Consider the following 20092-nt stretch of genomic DNA (forward strand, 5'->3'; position numbering starts at 1 on the left):
CCACCCCGACCCCCGCCCCCGGCCCAGCTTCCCCTCCGCCTCAGCCGGACGATGGGCCTCCGGAAGGCGGTGACAAGGCAAAGCATCATGGCGCTGGCCTGGCACACAGGAGGCCTTGACACTAGGCGCCAAAGCTGGGTGGCTGGGCTAGCAGGGTTCATGGGGGCTGCAGTTAGAGGGGGCTCTCTGCAGGAGTCTGGGGGCGAGCGGGAGCTCTTCCGGGCCCCGGGGCGCAGGCTCTGGGGACCGCAGGGGCCGGCTCCCGGGGAGGGGGCGGAAGGAGCGCGCGCAGCAGCCCGGAGGCCGAGCGGCGCGCGCTCCAGGGCCCGGGCGGGCGGTGCACGGGGCGCCCGGCGCCTCACTCGGTCCGCCTGTGCAATGGGCGCGGCGGCGCGGGGACGCCGGGCCGGGGAAGGGTTTGCAAATCGGGAAGCGCCGGCGTCGGCGGCCCGGGCCGGGGCGGGGCGGGGCCGGGAGGCGGAGCTCGGCCTGCGGCCCCTCGGAGCCCCGACTCGCAGTGGCCGCGGCGGCCGGGGAGGCAGCGGCGGCGGCGGCGGCGGCGCGGCGGCGACAGTAAGTGCGGGCCGGTGGTCGGGCGTGGACCTGACCCCCGGCCGGCTCTTCAGGCTCCCGGCCGCCCCCTGGGCTCACGCTTCGGCGGCCTCCCCCGAGGAGCCCTCCTGAGGGCTGCTCCGCGGGAACCTCGGGAGGGGGAGCCCCAGCAGCCCCAGCCACCCCGCTGCGGCGCCTCTCATCTCTCACTGTATCCCTCCCCATCGTGCCCCCTCTGACTCCTGGCCCCCCCTTTTTCCCTTTTTGGGTCGCTGTGCTCTTTCTCCCCCTGGATTTTCTCCCCTCCTCTTCCTCCTCCTCATGGATTTCCTGACGTGGGACCCCACTGCCTGGTTGTGGGGGGCCTGGGTATGGACGAGTCAGCCCAAAGTATCCAGAAGGTGGCGACTCTTAGTTCAAATTAGGGGAGTCTGAGGCTGGGGGTGCCTCCAACCCCAAAGCCGATTCTGCCATGGTGTCTGGGTGGCACCCTTTGTTCCCCAGAAGTGCTTTCCCGTGGGTTAGCATCACCAGCTCCCCTACCCTCATTTCACAGGTGAGGAAATCGAGGCACAGTGGGGAGATTGACTGAGCCAGAGTCAGAAACCTGCTCAGAACCAGGCCTCCCAGTTCCAGATGGTGGTCTGCAGCAGCCCAGGCACCACACACTTCTGCTTCTTTGTGGGGGTGCTGCCCCTTCCCCCAACTCACCCAGGAAGGGAGCCCCGCCAAGCCTGGCCAACTCCTGCAGATTACTGAGTACAGGGCAGGCCACAGCCAGCCCACACTGCGGACACCAGGGCTCTTCCTTAGCGTTCTTTTTCCTTTCTTTCCTTTTAATCCAAAAAGCCAGCAGCCAGCTTTTATAAAGAGTAGTAAGACTTTGCTCACTCCAGTGCCCTGGCCTGTGACCCAGGTTAGAGAAAATTTCTGGTTCCTTCTTCAGAAGCTCGGTCAAGGCTGAATGGCCCTGGACAAATAGATGTTGTGGAGATGAGAGTGGGCCAGAGTAAGCCGGCCACGGGCCCCGCCCCCACCCCTGTAGCTGGAGCATCTGGAAAGAACCACTTGTCCTTTGTCTGTTGTCCTACATGGGTCATAGTTTTTACATTTCTAAACATTAGTTGAGAAATGCGTGTGTGTCTGCACCTGGGCATGCACACTGCATGTGTGCCCACACTGGTTAGTTTGTCAGAGCTGGGCTTCCTGTAGAACAAGGCTAGGAAAGGGCACTGCTCAGCCAGGGGAGTTGAAAATAGACTTGTTGGCTTTCATGCTCGGCCATCTGGCAGCCTCTTGCCTGCCGGCTGCAGGGTACATGCCCCCATAGGAGGGAATATCCTGACCACCCAGACAGAGTCCATTCATTCAGCAAACACTGGTGAGGGTGCCCTGCATCCTCTTCACCTCTGCTCACAGCTCACTGTCCGTGAGGCCTTCTAGAAGGAGGTCTGTACTTGGAGCCAGCAGACACGGGTTCACATTGCCAGCCAGCCTCCTCTCCTGGGTGGGCCTCGGACTGCTTGGCTATGTAACCTCGTCCTTTGCCATTTGGCAGCTGTGTGACCTTGGCCAAATGACTGAACCTTCTGGAGCCTCACTCTTCATCTGTGAAATGAGCCTTAGAGTGGTACCTGTCATGTTGTGCTGTTGTCATGCTCAAGTGCGAGGCACAGACCTTGACATTGCATGAGCACCGGATTTCATTTTAGCTACTGGGAATTCTTACTATTTGAATGTGGGACAAATCAATTGCCTTCAAGGCTTCATTCTTTGCCTCTGAAAAAAGGGAGGCACGAATTCCTGTCCTGCTTAATTCCAAGGAATGTTGTGAGGCTCTCCTGAGATACCAGAGAAGGCCATGTGCCTCTGTGACAGGGCATTCCCATCTTCCCAGGGAAGGAGGGCCCGGCTTGATGCTGTGAGTCTAAGGCTCAGCCTCCGAGGGGGCCAAGCCGAGTTCATTTCTTGATGTATTGGGGCGGGGGGAGCTACTGCAGGAGAGACTGCAGTGTCCCATCCTCACCTCTGTGGAAGTACTGCCCATTTATCAAGCTGCCGCCATGTCCTAGGTGCTATATAGAGGACAGAAGCAGGCGTGCTACTTCGCAGCCATTCAGCAGCCAGCCAGCCAGGGGACAAGTCCAGGATGGCAGGGAAGATGCTGATGTTCCTGCAGCAGCTGCTACCACGGGCCAGGCACTGGCAGCCAGTTGCAGTTACATAAGCATCGTAAAAAAGGCCTTCCTCGGTTTATAGATGGGGAAATTGAGGCTTGGAAGCATGGTGACTTGCCCAAGTTCATGTAGGCATCCCAGAATTTCAGTTAAGTTTTAGGTGCTGTCACAGATTGGGAGTGGCTGTCTCCTGATGGGATGTGAGGGACAGAGGTGGGGACCCGGGCAGGAGCTACAAACCCAGGCTTGGCCATGGACCTGGTCTGTGACCTTCTGCTCTTCAGACCTTCGTTTCCCAAAAATTAAATGAGGGAGTGTCCTATTAGATCTCTCAAACTGGCTTCTCAAGGCTGCTCTAGACACCATGGTTTTAGTTTTTTGTTTTAAATGTTATTTTATTTGAATGCCTTTATTTTTATTTATAATTTTATTTCTGAATACATAATCCCTTCACATAGTTCAGAATTCCAAAGGCGCGAAAGAGGAGGCAGTGAAGACCCCTCCCTCCCCAGGGGCAACCCCTCGGAAATTTCCCCTGTGTCCTTCCGCAGGATATTCTCCTCCCCACCCAGCCCAACCCTGCCTGCTTTTTGGCACAAATCATAACATATTCTATGCACTTTCCTGCTCCTTACTTTTCTCACATAAAGTTGAAAAGAGTTTGGAGAACATGCTTTGCCTATCAAGGGTCCTAGTTGCCTTTTTTTAATGGCTCCATAGACAGTTGGAGGCCTTGAGCTCAGGTTTGCCCTTCTGGATCGATGGCCGTAGGTCCCACTGCATCACATGGCCTTCCTCCCGGCCAGCCCCCAGCTTGTTGGCTACCTCTGTTGTCCTGCACGGGGACGGGGGTGATGCTTTGGTCACTTACAGTCCCGGCATCTTGTTGGTCTCCCCGATCCTCCCTCTCCCCCTCTAACCATATGCTGTGGTGATGCAGGGTCGGGGCAGAGTCAGCTTTGCGGGACGGGTGAGTCCCTAGCCGGGCCCAGCCTAAGCTTCTGATTGCCTGCCCTGTCTCTGTGTCTCTCTGCTCCAGCCGTGGCCATGGCCTCCGAGGATGACTTTCATCACAGTTCAAACTCCACCTACAGAACGGCAAGCAGCTCCCTCCGCGCTGACCAGGAAACACTGCTTGAGAAGCTGCTCGACCGCCCCCCGCCCGGCCTGCAGAGGCCCGAGGACCGCTTCCATGGGACCTATATCATCTTCTTCAGCTTGGGCATTGGCGGCCTACTGCCATGGAACTTCTTTATCACTGCCAAGGAGTACTGGGTATTCAAACTCCGCAACTGCTCCAACCCAGCCTCGGGGGAGGAATCCGTGGGTTCGGACATCCTGGTAAGGGCGCGTTCGTCCGGGGAGCCGGGGAGTGGGTGGGGGCCGTGGGAGCAAGCAGCCCGGATGGGGCGACTGTACCTGGGTGTACCATTCCAGGAAAGTTTGCAGCCTGCTGAGAATATGGATGCAAACCAGTGCGTTGTATGGAGCACGGTAGAAAGACCTCACTCCTGACACACGCTTTGTGTGGTGTGTGAAGCCTCATGCTTCATGTGGTGGGGAAGACATGATTGCAGCCTCCAGCCTGCTTACTATTTAACTTGGGCAGAAGATGCAAGTGGTGATTCTCTGCACTGTCCTATGGTGAGCCCAAGAACCCAGAGTTCATGACTCCAGGGATTTGAAAAGGTAGCTCTGATAGCAGTAAGTTCAGCTGTTACGGAAAATTCCAAAAAAAAGCAGTGGTGAAATGAGATGGAAGCTAATTTTTCTCTCCTGTTCAAGTCTAGAGGGGCCAGCGCAACGCTGGTATGATGTCCCATGTGGTCAGGAACCTCGTTGCTCCACCATGTAGAGCTTCCATGGTCAAGGTCATTTCGCAGTCCAAGATGGCTGCTGGAGCTCCAGCGATCACGGCAAGAGGAGAAGGAGAGGCATAAGAACATTCCTGGAAGTAACACACATTGCTTCTGCTTCCATGGCATTGGGCAGAACTCAGTCACATGACCACATGAGCTGCAAAGGAGGCTGCAAAAGTGTAGCCTTTAGATGTAGTCGTTATCCCAGAGGACTGTGTGCCCAGCCAAAATGGGAGGTTGTACAGCTGTGGGAGACAGGGGAAATGAAGACTGGGGGGTCAGTAGTCTTGTCACCAGGGGAGGGATCACTGTGACTCAGAGCAGGTGGACTAGAAGGGAGGGGATCTTCCAGGTGGGAGGGAAAGCCTGAGAAGAGGCAGGATGGGGGGGTGCTCAGGTGTGTGAGGGGCAGTAAGGCACTGAGTTTTCCTGTATGGGGGGTACACGTAAGGGAAAAATAAGGCTTGAGATCATTGCCTGGGCCCTGAAGTCATTGCTTGGGCCTTGAATGCCAGGGTGAGGCATGAACATTGTGTTTAGTGTTTGGTGACAACAAGCCCCCTCCCGCCATCGGGGCTGCTCACTCTGTGGCGTGACTTTTCCCTTGGGCAGGGGCAGTGTTAAAGACAGGAATTACTCTGCCACTTGTTAAGACGTAAGGAAGGCTTAACTCAAGACGGTTGCAATAAGAAAGAGAGATCGGGCTCAACTCCAGATACTACAAGACATGTGGGGATTTATAGCCAAGGAGCAGAGTGAGAGCTCAGTGGATGGAAAATTAGAGGAATTGGTGGATGGAAAAAAGAGGAGCCATCAAGGGCAGGGGGGTTCTTGCTAAAGGCAGGCCAAGGACATGCACACCAGGGGTGGGGGATGAGGAGCTTGCTCAGATATTGAGGGTGGTCAGATCAAGGATGGGGGGCTTCTGCATAAATGGACTTAGCAGGATTCTTGCTAGGACTGGGCTGGGCAGGTGGAAGACAGGATGGAGGCCAAGGGCAAGGCCTAGTGGAGAAGAGAGGCTCAGAGGTTTGGGTGATCTCTATCAGGAGCCTCAGGGTCCACAGCTGATCTAGGCTGGTGTCTGCTCTCTCTTGGAAGCTCATGGATGGGGGTAGTGTGGGCATCTCTGAAGGCATGCCAGGCTGGAGGGTTGCCAGCTGCCCCCTCCTCCAGGGGACGAGAAGAGGGAACCCTAGCAGACCCTAGCCATAGCCAGGCATGTGGCTCACCACCCCCTTGAAATCCCTGACCTAACCCCAAAGAACTTTCCCCAGTTCTGTAGGGATAAATCTAACACAATGACTGGAGCAGTCCTGTTGTCTGTCTCCGGGACTGTACATGGCCACACATTGAAATCACACAGGGAGCTTAAAAAAATCCCAGTCTGAGCCCCACCGCAGCGCCTGGGATTGAATTAGGCTGAGGTGCGGAAGGGACAGAGGCGTTCTAAGACTTCACACCCCCTCCCCTGGCCTCAGCCCCTTGGTTCTGACACCCTGCCAAGGCCTGTTTGTGTCAACTGAGGGACTCATAGAGGCCCCCAGGGCCAGAGCAGCGTAGTGTAGACCCATTTCCACAGCTGAAGAGGTATCCTGGGAAGGTGGTCCAGGACTTGGGAGCCTCCTACTCAAGGTGTGGTCCCTGGACCAGGCGTCACCTGGGAGCTTGTTAATGATGCAGGCCCCACCCCAGGCCAGCTGAGTCAGGAGCTGCAGGCTACCAAGCCCCCAAGGTGACGGACCGGCCCCTTTGAGTTTGAGAAACCCTCGCTAGGGCGTGGCTTCCGGAAGTCGACTGCACGGGCTCCAACCCTGCCTTTGCTAGGGCCTAGCTCTCTGGCCTCTGGGCTGCCTCGGCTTCCTGGTACAGAGCAGGAAGATGCTACTACCACCGGCTCAGTAAGGTTGTGAGGATTTGGTAAATTAATATGCACACAAAGCACTGAGCCCAGGCTCTGGCACCGCCACTCTAAGTGCTGTGCAAACATTATTATCATTGTCATCACTTGGGGGGATGGGGCACCCACTGCCGAGCTGCATGTGGCCCTGGTGTATTTCCAGACGTCTGGCTTAGCTGGGGTGCTTTATGAGCCACTTTTATATACCTGTGACTCAAGCATCCCAGTTCCTGCCAGCCTCGGTAAATTGCCCAGCGCACTTAGGCTTCTTCCAGAAGATCTCCGTCTGTCTGGACCAGCACCCGGCCATGGCGGCCCCCAGGGCTAGACTGAGTGTGCACCTGTCTTGTCCCCTCCCCTGTCCGTTTCCTCGGCCCCCGGAGCCAGTGTCTGGGAGTGGGGCCTCGAGCAGTGGACGTCTGCCTCGAGCTGCTCTCGCTGCATGGCAGCCCCTTCCCAGCTGCAGGCACTTAGCATTCCAGGCCCTGCTAGGATGCTTTATTGCCTCTTTCCAAGTGCTGGCAGGTGCAGATGTAGTACCTGCGGTCCCCGGAGCTCCTGGCTCTTGGCATCAGAGATGAGAGACCTGTCACCCCTCGATTCATGGGCCAGGTCTGGGAAGCAAGCATGCTGGGGCGTTTCTGCATTTCGCAGGCCATTTTTCTTTGCCTAATTCCTCATTCCTGCCACCCACCTCCCCAGTTCGTTCCCACTCTCTTCCTGATTTCCCTGCAAGAGGTGGCTGGTCTGCTCTGTCACCTGAGGGCCACTGTGGGGGAAGGAGGGGGAGGAGTCAAATGAGTCTGTCTCCAGCCACCACCTGCAGCTCAGTTAGCTCCGAATGTTGGTGTTTTTTTTTTTTTTTTCTGTACTTTTAATATTTCCCAGGGACGGATACCATTGGCTGGGGAGTTTGGCTGAGTAGGAGTGTTGGTACAGACCCCCTCCCCTCCAATTTAGGTGACTTTCAAGGTCACCTCCCTTCCCAGGCTCATTCCCTTCTGCCTAGGACAGTTTGGGGGATGGTTTAGAAAGCGTCCTGCTCACCTGCTTCCTCATCTCTAGTCCCTGGAATCAAAACTTTGAATAACTCCGCCACAGGCCTTTGGGCCCAGAGCCCAGAAAATTAGAGAATAAACAAGGAAGAATTTCTCTGAAGAGGTGGTGCCGCAGGGCGCCATGGTGGCCACCATCTTCTGAGCCCGACTCTGGGTCCACCATGCTCACAGGGATGTTAAACTCGCCTCTCTTTAACTGTTTAGACAAAAAGCCACGCTCAGAGAGGTTCAGTAACCTGCCTCCAGTCACATAGTGAGCAAGGGCAGTAGGGAATGTCACGGAGAATTCAAATGGACAGATGATTGCAAAATTGGTCAAGCTCAGAGAGTGGCATAGAGGGGGCAGCCCTGGAGACGGGACGGCCCCACGCCCTGTCTCCGCCAAATGGAGAGCCTGCCCTTGGTCTGGTCTCGTTTTCCACCCTGGGAGAACAGGTGCCTCCGCTCTACCCCTGGATTCTGGACCCAACTTCCAAGCTATCAGTGTCCCTGATCCCTTCCCTACCCCTGCCCCCAGGTCCTCCCTTGGCTCTGGGCTCTGTAAGCCGTCCCTGATCCTGTGGGGCACTTCTCGCCCTCCGCTTGGCCTCTCCTGCAAGCCCGTCTGGGCTGCCCCTGGGCCAGGGAGTATAAGCCAGACCCGACCCTCTTTCTACCTCCGAGAGGAGAGGGAGCACGCCTTCTCTTAGTCATTCCCTGCCACGAGCCCTCCGTGGCCGCCTCCTCACACATTCTTCTGATGCACCTTGGCCTGTCCGGGGCTCCTCTCGGAAGGGACTGCAGGACATGACCAGGTCATGGGTGGGACCCACAGTCTGACTTGGTATCAACAGGGCCAGGACCCAGGCCTGGAGATCTGCTGCTGCCCCATCCATCCCCCAACCGGTGGGAGCCCCACTAGCCCGGTCTGAGGGAGTGGAATCTCTCCTGCTGCCACCCTTCTGAGTTAGGGGGATCCTCAGACCCCTAGAGTCCTCAGTCCCCAGAGCCCACTTCCCCCTCTGGCACTTGCCACACAATTCATGGTATTGAGTGTCTGTCGTGAGGGGGCCACTGCTCAGGACTCCGCCGGCCTTAGCTCATTTAACCGCACGGCACCTGTGTGAGGCAGGGGTATTATTATCTGTGATGAGAGTATACCCAGTTCCCTGATGGGCCTGCCTCCCCCACTAAACTGTGAACTCTTTGCAGTAGAGAATGCAGCTCTCCTGCCGTACATCCCTGTGCCCTGGGCACAGCTGACCCAGTGCCCAGCACATAACGGCAACAAGAAAAATCTGTTGCATTAGTTCCTGTATGGCTGGGGAGGAAACCCCATCACCTCAATCCAAGATAGGGATGGCATGGGTCTGCAAAGGAGCAGAAGAAGATCTGGGGGTCATAGTGGCCACCACCATAGTGGCCACTTTCACGTGGGTTGGCATAGACATGAAGTGAGATCTCTTTTTTTTTAATTTTTAATTTTAATTCAATTAATGGGACATATAAAGCATTATTGGTTTCAGAGGTACAGGTCTGTGATTCATCAGTCTTGTATAACACCCAGTGCTCATTACATCACATGCCCTCCTTAATGTCCATCCCTGGTTACCCCATCCCTCCACCCCCCTCCCTGAAGTGAGATTTCTTCTATAGGGAAGGGACCCAGGCTGGTCTGGGTGAGCGGGGCGGGGTGGGGGTGTCCTAGGACATCCCCTCATTACAGCACCTTAGTCCTGGCCCAACCCCTCAGCACCCCCCAAAAAGGCAGGAGAGCATGAGTTACGAAGTCTATCCTTACGAACAAGGGCAGACATCCCCATTCAGAGACGTGGGGTTAAGAGGAACTAGGATGAACTAGTTTGGAAAAGAGGAAACTGGAAGACAGATTATCAGAGGTCTTGGCAATGACCTGCTGACTTCACAAAGTCCCTGCCATGAAGCCCATGCCTACCTGCCTTTGGACCTACCATCTTTATCTGCAGGATAACCTGCTGGGTTAGGGACTATCTTCCCCAGTTTCCTGATGGAGAAACTGAGGCTCACCATGGCCATTTGCTAGCAAGTGACAGAACTGGGCTCGGGAGCAGTCTGGAGGTGAGCAGAGCCTGTGCTGCTAACCAGCATGCTTTCTGGCCTCTCCAGCTACCCTGGTGGAATAGGCTAGAATCCTCTGGGGAGCTTTTAAAGCCCACCCGCCTGCCCCAACCACCCACCGGGTTCTGGTGCAGTTGAAGGAGGGGCCTGGGCACAAGCATTTTCAAGTTCCCAGGTGAGGCCAACATACAGCCACGTGATCCAAGTGAAAGGTTACCTCATGGGGGTAATGAGGAGCTGTTCTCTGCCCCTCACCAGAGCACCCACCCTATAGACTTAGGCTACGTGATGAGAGTTCTCCGGAAGAACTTCCTCCAGGGCAGGTTGTCAAAGCTCCCCTCCAGACCCAGATATCACCGGGAGAGAAGCTCTCACCATGTGCTAAGGCACTGGTTCATTCGGGATTTATTCAACAACGGGCCGTGTGCCAGAGGCTTTATTTTCATTATCCCTTTCCTTACTATAGCTGTGCAAGGGATAGGTATTATACCCATTTTACAGAGAAGGAAACCAAGGCTCAAAAAATGTAACTTGTTCCCAAGCAGAAAGGAAGTGACAGCTAGGACTCAGACTGGGCTGTCTGAACCCAGACTGTCACATGCTCTCAACCCTGTGCTCCAGGCCAATGCTTTCGAGTGTTTCCGGACTGGTTTTGCCCCGTGCATACCTCACCGGCAAGACTTCCATGTCTGTAACGGAAATGGCAGCATCCGCACGCAAGAACAGTCTCTGGCTGGAGTTTTCAAGGAGGAGCCGGTGATCACCCATGATGACCTTTTAAGTGGCTAAAGCCAGCTGGGCTGAGGATGGAGAGCTGCCTTTGGATTTAACCTCTAACCTTGTGTAGGTCTGCGGTGGCCCTGGGGAGCAGTGCTGAGGGGGAGGGGTAGACGCTGGACAGAGCTGGAGGATGGGGGATGGGGGAGGGAGGCAGCTTTCTAACTCATGCGAGAGGAGCGAGACGGGAGTTCCAGGGAACTGTGGTCAAGATAGGGGATGGATTTTCTGGTTTGGTTTTCTTTTTTCTTCAGGAGAAACGGCAGCCAGCTTGTGCGCTCGGCGAGTGAGGTCCATGAGCGGAGGGCATGGGCTCCGGGGCACAGGGAGGGGGGCCCAGAAAAGAATGCAGGTGAGGGGCACCTGGGTGGCTCAGTCAGTTAAGCGTCTGCCTTGGGCTCAGGTCCCGATCTCAGGTCCTTGGGATGGAGCCCTGCATTGGCGGGGAGTCTGCTTCTCCCTCTGCGCACCCCCCCCAACTAGTGCTCGCTCACTCTCTCTCAAATAAATAGAATCTTTAAAGAAAAAAGGAATGCAGGTGATTCATCCTTAGGAACAGGAGAGAAGGCAGCCAAAGATAAAAGGAAACAAAACTGTAGTCATGACCCATTAGGTGGATTTCATATTCTTTAGTGGGCTGCAACTGTAATTTGAAAAACCCCCGCTCTGCCTGTTTGCCTCCAGCCGGCCATGAGGATGCGTTTTTGCCCGCATTTGACAGGGGAGGAAAGCGGAAGCAATAAGTAACTTGCTGATGGCCCAGGGCTGTGAAGCCCAGAGCGGGGCTGTGACCCAGGGGTATCTGAGTCTGCATCATGTTTCCTGGCACACTTGGCAGATGCCCAGATTCCCAGATTCCCAGATCCTGCCGTGCTGCCTCCTTCTCTTCTGCCTCCTTCTCTTCACGGTGGGCCTGGGCTACTGTTGCCAGGTGCTCCTGGTATATCGGGGAACCACTTCTCTGAGCTACCTGCTGTTCCTTGAGAAGCTTGCACCATTGTGGAACGTGATGCTCCTGCAGACCAATCCTAGAGCCACTCAGGTCCCTCCAAATGGAAAACACGCATGGTGCACTCCACTTGGCAATCCACTTTTTAAGAGCAGAATTCCAAAGCATGGTGCTAAACCCAAATCAAGGCAGGATTTGGTCTGAGCCCTGTCATCCCAGAAGGGGAGATGGCAGAGACAGTCCAGGGGTCAGCAGGAGGGGACAGGGCTCCAGGCTTCCTGCCCAGGGCATGGGTGCTGCCATGGGGCAGAGAGGGTAGGTCCCTCCCCCGCAGCCGCGCAGTGGCTTGGGCTAGCGGGATGGCTCCTCTCAAACCATTTTTTTTTAAAATTAGAACCAAAACTGAGTCCTTTTTTTTATTCCCCTCTCCACCCTCTGATTCTCGCTGCAGACGCAGCCAGCATGCTCTTCCCAATAAATACCCCTGTGATGGCTTTTTCTTCTGTGTTTAGCTCTTGCTGCGTCCTGCAAAGGGAGAGAAAAAGCCCGACTTGAAATGCTGTCAGTCATGCCTTTGGTGGCCTCGACTTCTCAAATTCTCTTTTTATTTTCTCTGTGCGTGCTCACGGCCTCAGCTTCCTACCTGCACCTTGCTCCCTGGCCCTCCCTGGGCTATCAATCGCTCCCCAACACCCCCCCCCCGCCCCCCGCCCACCTTCGATTTTATTTCCTTCCGCACTGGTCCTTGGAATCCAGAGGCGATTTCCTCGACAAATTAGAACATGGCCCGGGGCCTTAAGTGCTCAAGTGTCTCCTTAACGTGATTGATCATCAAGTGTATCCAGAGAGCAGAGCCAGATCAGTCTTTGCCGGGTGCCTTCGTTATGGGGATCATCCTCTGGGAGGGGTCTGTGGTGGTGGCGGGGGCTGGGGAGGGGTCCTAGCAGGCCTCTTGGGGGTCCTCTGTGAGCACACACGCACTCACCTGAGGCCTGTAGCGGCCTGTGAGCCTGGGACTTCGGCCTCCCTGCAGGCATGTTGGGTAAGCAAGTGCTGGCTGGGTCTTCTCAGGACTTCTCCCTCTTCCTGGTGGTTCTCCTGTGTTTCCTTCTATGGAGAGCAGCTGGAGCACCCCCTGACCACCTCCTCTTTACTCACATGCCATATCCCTGGGCCCTGTCCGCCGCTCTCAGCCCTGGGACACCAAAGCATGTGGGCCCTCTGGGTGGTGCAGAAGCCACCCCTTCTGGCGAGGGCGGTGCGGTAAGCGGGGAGTCTCCTTGGAAGGCCTCGCCCTGGCCACGTGGTCAGGCTGCAGAAGAGGAAGGACAGCCCCGCCTGAGCATCAGCAGTGGCCGAGCCCCGAATCAGCAGTCACTCCGCAGAGGTCGGCATCACTTGCGTGTGGACTGACGGGGCTCCCTGTTGCTCTGACCCCTCCCTCGAACTGGTTCTGAGCCGTTTCTCTGCCTGCTGAGGTTTCAGCCTGAAGGGGGGGGTAGGGGAACAAAAAGGGTGAAAATCAAAGAGCAGCTTGCCTTGTTGGGGAGGGGTTTGGTGGAGGGGTGGGGCGGAAGGGTTGGCAGGAGTCCTGTTTCCATTTTCCATGCTCACCTCTGGTGGTAGAAAGACCTGAGGTTCGGGAGAGCTGGTTCTGTTTCTTACTGTGTTTCACATTTGCTGGGTGACTTAGGGCTCTATTTCCTTATCTAAGAAACTAGGTGGAGGTTGGCAGACTTTTTCTGCAAACGGCCAGATGGCACGTGATCTCTTTCACAGCTACTCTGCTCTGCACCACAGATAATCCATCAGCAAATGGGCCTGACCAGTTTCTAGTATTTACAAAAATGGAGGCGGGCAGATTTGGCCCCAGGGGCAGTTGGCTGCCCACCCCTGGACCAGACACTCCCTTTACAGGTCTTTCCCCACTAGTGTTCCGAGATCTGTTATAGAGGGACCTACCGTGCTGAATTTCTGTTTGGAACTCGGATCGCTGCCTGACATATCGTTCATTTATTTGTGTATGCATTTGCCGACGGTCTCCTTGACCAGACCATCCATTCCATGAGAGCAGGAACTTGGGGACTGAATCCCATGTGCCTAGAATATCTACTGAGTTCAGCAAATACATGCGGAATGGTGAATTAATCTGTAAGTGTTTGTGGAAGACCTGTCTGGTGCTGGACTGGCGAGGAGAGGGAACAGGCAGAGGACCCTGCTCCCGGGATGGTGCACCATGGTGCCACGCTCAGGGGTCTGGAATCATGGTGGGGTTTGGAATCCTGGTGGGGTTGTTTTTTGGGCACACTTAGGTGACACCGGAGCGGACGCCCTTCACTGCCCGGTTAACTGTACGTGCTGCGGATAACAGGTCGGTCATGCCTGACACTTTGGGGGTCCCCTTTGTGTTGCTCTGTGCTCCACCCCCACGCTCAGTCTGTCAGCAAGTTTTGTTAACCCCACCTTCCCAAACGTCTCAAGCGCCTCTGGTTCTCTTCTCCATGGCCAGCACCCCAGCCTCAGCCTTGCTGGCTGCTGGCTCCCAGGGACCCCCCCCCCGCCCCGCAAACCATTCTCCATTAGCTACAGAGGTGGTCCTTTAAGACGTAGAACGAAGAGGCTGTCTACTGCGCCAGGGAAAGAGACAAGCTCCGCAGACAGAGAGCTGGGTTTGAGCTGTGTGACTCTGGGCGAGGGCCTGACCTCTCTGAGCCTCAGTTTCCTCATCTGCAATAGGACTCATCCCTGGGAGGGGTGCTATAAGCATCAACGGAGTGAATACGTGAAAAGCACTCAGAACAGCAGAGTGTGGGGAGGGCTCTGTGACTGTGCACCAGCACCAAGTTTCCCAGCCGCTTATGATCCGGCAGTGGCTTCCCGTTGCACTTAGAATAAGATCCAAACTCTGACCCCAGCCTGTTCACCCTGGCCTGCCCCTGCCTCCAGCCTGGTCTCCCCACTCTCTCCCTTACTCTCTGAATCCAGGATCAGCCTGGTTTGCCAGGTGCTCGAACACACCAAACTCACTCCTGCCTTGGGGCCAACCACATGCTGTTCCCTCTGCCCAGAATGCTTTTCCCCTTACCCCTGGCATAGCTTATCCTCGGGTCCAAACATCAGCTCCTTTAAGAGGCAGTCGCTCACCACCCTCGCCAGCATCAGCTCCCCCGCTCCATCGCCCCGGCTATATTAGAGCTCCTTACTTGGTTTGCCTGTTCATTGCATTTAATGTGACATGCAGGCTTTTTGTTTCTGAACTTGCTCTTTACTCCTTTTCCTGCCTCCCTCACTAGAGTCCCATGGCCTCCCGGCCTCTAGCACATGTTGGCACTTAACAAGGTGCTTAGCCATGACTGTTGAATAAGTGCGTGGCCTCTAGCAGATCAGCTGTCTTTTCTGTGTCTTGAAGTGAAGAAATGAATGGATCCATCCGTGCCCACTACCACCTGCTCCTCCCCCTCGGTTCCTTCCACCCTCCCCGGCCAGGGGACTCCTCTGTGCCCAGCACTGAGCATGTCTGAGCTCTCCGGAAGCCTTCTTCCATGGATCCCCAGTTCCTTCTGAGACAAGCACCCCTCTTCAGCCTGCTACCTGACACCATCCGTAGTCTCCCCTCCGGGCCTCCCTTACCTCACAGGCCCCCTCATTTAACCAAACTGGAGCCCCTGGGGTGTCCCAGAAGGGGGCCAAAGAAGGGGGACCGTGCACCGAGGAGACTGAGGAGGGCCGAGGGGCGAGGCTGTGTAGAGAAGCAGGGGATGCAGCGGGACCCTGCGAGGCAGGCAAGGACCAGACCCGTGAGCGTGGCTTGGAGTCAGGAAGGCAGGAGGTGGTCAGGCCTGAGGAGGAGCTTGAGCGATGGGAACCTGGGGAGGGGCTAGAGCCTGGGGTGGGCAGGGGGGGGAGTCCCAGGAGTGGGGGTGGGAGTGCGAGCCACTCTCCTTTGCTAGGGATGTGGGGACCGGCAAGTGACCGACCTGGGATGAGGGTGAAGGAAAGCAGAGAGACTTGGAGCAGGAGCACTGAGGAAAGGGAGGGCAGACCGTGGAGCCTGGGGACAGGTGGCTGGGGGTGCTCTCGAAGGTGTTCTCGAAGGCCTTTGATTAGGGAGCTTGAAGCTGGGTTCAGCAGGCCACCTGGGTGGCAGGCAGTGAAAATTGTTCTGGAGGCAGGGACAGATGTAGGTACGGGGCTCATGGAAGCCAGGGGAGATGAGCTTCCCAAGGCAGGAGTATGGTGCAGGAACGGAGGAGACTCAGGGTGGGGCTCAGAGGCACCAAGCTGCTGTGGAGGAGGAGGAGGGGGAGGGGGGGAGGAGGGGGAGGGGGAGGAGGGGTCGCGTGGGAGTTCAGGTGCGTAGGTGTGGCCGGCTCCTGTGGCTGCCGTGTTGAGGTGCCCAGAGACCCGGTGGCTCAGGACAACAGCATTTTATTCGCACATTCTGGTGGCCAGAAGCCCCAAAGAGGCCAGCAGGGCCATGCCTGCCCCGAAGATTCTAGGAAGACTCTTGCTTGCCTCTTCCAGGTTCCCAGGGCTCCCAGCAGTCCTTGGCATTCCTTGGCTCCTGGCGGTGTAATTCCGGTCTCTGCCTCTGTTCGCATGGCTCTCTCCCGGCCTCCGTCTGCGTGCCCTCTCCTGCTTCTGAGGACGCTAGTCCTTGCATTTGGGGCTCACCCTGATCCAGTATGACCTCATCTTAACTGGTGATATCGGCCAGGACTCTATTTCCAAATCAGGTCACATTCGGAGGTTCTGGGGGGCAGGAATTTGGGGGAATACTGTTGAGCCCGCTACAGCCGGGAGGGGTGCTGTGGTGTCAGGAGCATGACCAGGCCTGGTGGGCTGCAGAGAGGCCCCTTGGAAGGAGTCTTTCCCAGAGCAGCCTGGGAGGGGGTGAGGTGTTAGCATTGAGGGCATGGGCTGCCTGTCAAGGGGGGTTGGGGCAAAGGGAAGGAGGGGCCTTGTGGCTGGAGGCCATCAAGTCAGAGAGGTTTCTCTTACCTTTCTGAGAAGGTAGGCCCAGCAGTGAAGGAGAGAGAGAAAACGCAGGCAGCGAGGGTGAGCATTCAGGGTGCAAGTCTCCTGGAAGTCAGCACAGGCTGGGGAGACAAGGTGTGCTCCAGAGGGCTCTACACAGAGGCGGGGGGATGTAGGGAGGCTCATTCCGGAAAATCTCAGCAACTCTGCTTATCTTCTGGCAGGGATTCCAGGGAGATGTAAAAAAAGGATTGCAGGCTAAGGAGGGCCTCCGGGCCACTAAAGAGCAAGATTTTAGTGGCCCCAGGGAGCCGGGGCCTGGAGATGGCCCACGAGGCTGAGCATCAGTGGGCTGCTGTTAGAGCCTGGAAGCCGTGCGCACAGGTCTGAAGCGGGGGCCTGTCCTTAGAGTGGCTGGGTCTATCTGGCCGGCATCTTTCAGGGCCTTACCTGTCTGACTCTGACCCGGCTTTGCTCTGCCCTTGGGCCCCTGGCCACCTATCACACCTGGGTGGATCGGGGCTCCTGTGTCCCTCAGCTGTCTGGGTCCTGGAACAGGCATCGTCCAGCTAGCCCTCCCAGCGCATCCACGACCCCCTTAGCTTTCCTGGGCCAGCGTCCCTGAACACGGGGCCTCGGAACCCACAGGCAGGACGCCAGCTGCACCCCTGGGGGCCACCTGCCCTCTGGTCCCTTCCTGGCCGATGCCCGGGCGAGGGCGCCTCTCCACCACATCCCAGGCCCGAGAGCTTGGTGATCGGAAGGCAGCAAGTTTGCAGCAGCAGACTATTCTTGGCTCCAGCCCGCTCGCTGCTGCTAATTTCATGCCCCTGTGATCCAGGTAACGCTTTGCTGCCTCGAGCTGCCACCCCCAGGCCCGAATCGCTTTTTCTCGCCCCGCAGGAGCCAGCTGCCTCTGCCGCCGTGCTCTTGAGGTGGGGGCTGCACGAGGCTGCCTCCGAGCTGCCGGGCGGCCGGGCTCCGGGTTAGCCTGCTGCAGCTCGTGGCTAATTGGCTGCACTTATTTCAAAGTGCCCAAATAGCATTCAGGGGAGAAGCAGCTTACCTGGGGCCTGCCAGAGATAAACGGGCTCATTTCGGGGCCTCCCTGCCCAAAGAAACCTCTTTACCTGGACGCTGAGCCCGGAATTAAATTCTTCCGGAAGAGACGCTTAGCACAGAGCTGCTCAGCGTGGCAGAGGAGGGGAAATGTTCCCCCTCGTAAAATGGGCCTCACATCTGGCCAGCTGCCTCTGGTGGGTTTTTAAATTGTGTTTGAAGAGCGGCTCTCCCCTTTGCTGGTGTTTGCAAGCGGGGCCAGAGTGTAACAGATGAACATGACTTGCCCATCTCCATCACCAGGGGATCAGGCGCCCCTCACCCAGGCCAGAGCGGGGCTCCCCCACACCTGTCGGGCATCCCAGGTCTGGGTTTTGAGCCCCGCCTCCGCTGGGCCTGGGGGGCAGGGCTCTGCGGGAGTCAGCACAGGTCAGGGGGGAAGCTGGAAGCCTGCCCAGCTCTTCCCAATTCTCATGTCCTCTGGACCGTGCTCTGTGCTCGTCAGTGGACCGTGTCCATCCATTTCGGGTGGCTGACAGAAACGAGGTCTCTTCTCCGAATCCTTTTCCCTTTAACTCTACTCAGAACCACCGCCCTGTGGAAATGCCCTGGGGAATGGACCGTGGGGTTTAAGGAGCAGAGAGTTAACTGCAGAGGGGAGAGAAATCAAACCCCATCATTTGCTGGCTTGGGAGGTCACCCATTGTAAGGGCTGGGGCAGAGAGAAGACGCTGCCCCGATGGGACCTCAGAGTCTGCAAGCCGATTCCTACTCACTGCTGGGAAGGCATGTGGACTGCCAGTGCCGGCCACTGGGGCCTCCTGGTGACGTGGTGCAATCCCAGGGACAACATTTGGGCCTGTGCATCTGTGAGGCAGGCCACCTCAGCTAGAGCCGCTAAATGTCCCCCCATCCCACCCCACCCCACCCCTGCCTTGCATCAGAAGATCTGCCACCCACATGTGCCAGGTAGGCGCCTCTGTGCAGTTCATCCGCCTATTAGCCTCAGGCTTCTTATCTATAAAATGGGAGCAAACCTAGCTCTGCCTTGGGCTGCGTGGAGAGCAAAGGGACTGGGGTCTGTGCAGGCCACCTGTGAGCGGTTTTGCTCACTGGCAGTTACCTGGTACTCGGCGGGGCTTCCGTGCCCCCACTTGGCTTACCTGCCCCATGCCAAGGATGACTCTGGTGTTACCGCTTCCAGCGTGCTGAGCCCCAGGTGATTGCAGCAGGCAGGGAGAAGGTTGAGGGCAGGGAGCTTAGAGGAGATACACGAGGAACAGAAGTTTTCCTCTTTCCTCCTCAGCTGGGCCTCGCCTCCCATTGGGTTGGGGAATTCAGAATGGTGACCGATGGGGCCGCTGTCTGCCATCAGCACCCTGAAAGAGAGGGGTGGGTGCCGTGGCTCCATGGCCGCCTCTCCCGGGATGTCTGGGCGGAAGGCACAGCACAGTGCAGTTGATTCCTGTCAATGCCAAGGAAGGTCTCAGGGAGTCTGTTCCAACAAAGGGACTTGGGTCTGAGTCATAAAGTGGCAAAGAAGCATCCCCCAGGCCTTTGCATGTGCTGTTCCCGCCTCCTGGAGTGTGGTCTGTCTCCCTGCCAGCACCGCCACCTCCCCATATCCCTCTGGCAAACTTCCCCCGGCCCTTCGGGCTGCAGTCCAGGAGGGCCTCCTGCAGGAAGCCCCCCTGCGCCTCCTTCCCTCCTCCCACCATGCCTTGTGTCCCTGCACTCCAGCTGCAGGACGGTGCCAGGCTACGTGCTCCCTCCCAGAGGGCAAACACCGAGCCACCAGCACAGTGCAGGGCACACAGGCGTGGCCACATCTTCAGGGAACCAAGGAGTGAGTCGCGGATTGGGCGGGCAGCGACCGCCGGCCAGGCGGAGGGCTGTGGGATTACCAGCCTCTGGGGCTCCCCACCTCTGAGGCAGAGAAGCCTGTTCCGAGAGGCCCTGTCATCCCGTCATGTCCTGCCCTGCCGCTCCGAGCCATCTTCCGGCCCTGCCTGCTTGCTGAGTCACACAGTCTACCTACAGGAGTGACTCCCTAGGAGGTAGGTTTTCCGCGGACTGTATCAGCCGGGCTGCCATGTGGCACAGCCGTGGGGGGCTTCATTCACCTCGTCGCTTCAGGATTGGTGCTCCCTGTGGGTGTGCAAAGCGCAGACTCCGCTGTCCCCTGAGGTGGCCCAGCGCCACTGCCCGGGGGCTCTCCTCCTCCCCTCCACTCCTGCCTGGCCGGCGCTGGCCCTTGGGGTCTTTGGGTTCACCTCTGGAGGTAGAGGCCATGTTCATCAATCACGTTGTGGGGCAGCTGGTGTGGTAAATAACAACGGAGCCTCTTGAGGGAGCTCCTAGGAACCAGACCCAAGTGCAGGTGAACTGTGGCATGAATCATCCCCACACGTTGCATGACATAAGATCGCCCTATGGGATGGGGAGGACGGATTGCTTTGGAGGGGGCAGGACGGTTACCAATGTGCTTGAACCAATATTCAAATGTTCTTGCATTGCCTGGAGTAAAATGGGAGAAGGGGGCCCCAACATCCCTTGCAGGCAAACGAGACGAACCCAGGAAGGAAATGCCTGCTGCAGGTCTGCAAAGGGTGTAATCCAGGGTGGACAGTTAGGGCCTTCACTGCTGGATGTTTCTTAGAAAGGGCCCGAGGCCACCTGTTGTGTGTGAATCCCATCTCAGGGTGCGC

General features: G+C 57.1%; 1 protein-coding gene across 3 annotated transcripts in view; it reads left to right on the top strand.

Annotated features, from left to right (window-relative positions):
• The first annotated feature begins 520 nt into the window (after positions 1-520).
• The window catches only part of SLC29A3 (solute carrier family 29 member 3), a 44370-nt gene continuing 24798 nt past the window's right edge, over positions 521-20092 (top strand). For all 3 annotated transcript variants that reach the window (XR_003520449.2, XR_003520450.2, XM_027597166.2), the window contains exons 1-2: positions 521-573; positions 3769-4070. Coding sequence is in view for 1 of the 3 variants with exons in the window: in XM_027597166.2 (XP_027452967.1) it covers positions 3777-4070 (294 nt within the window). In the remaining 2 variants the exon portion in view is untranslated. The remainder of the gene's footprint in view (positions 574-3768; positions 4071-20092) is intronic.

Source organism: Zalophus californianus, chromosome 15 (genome assembly GCF_009762305.2).
Source record: "Zalophus californianus isolate mZalCal1 chromosome 15, mZalCal1.pri.v2, whole genome shotgun sequence".
Classification (NCBI taxonomy): Eukaryota; Metazoa; Chordata; class Mammalia; order Carnivora; family Otariidae; genus Zalophus; species Zalophus californianus.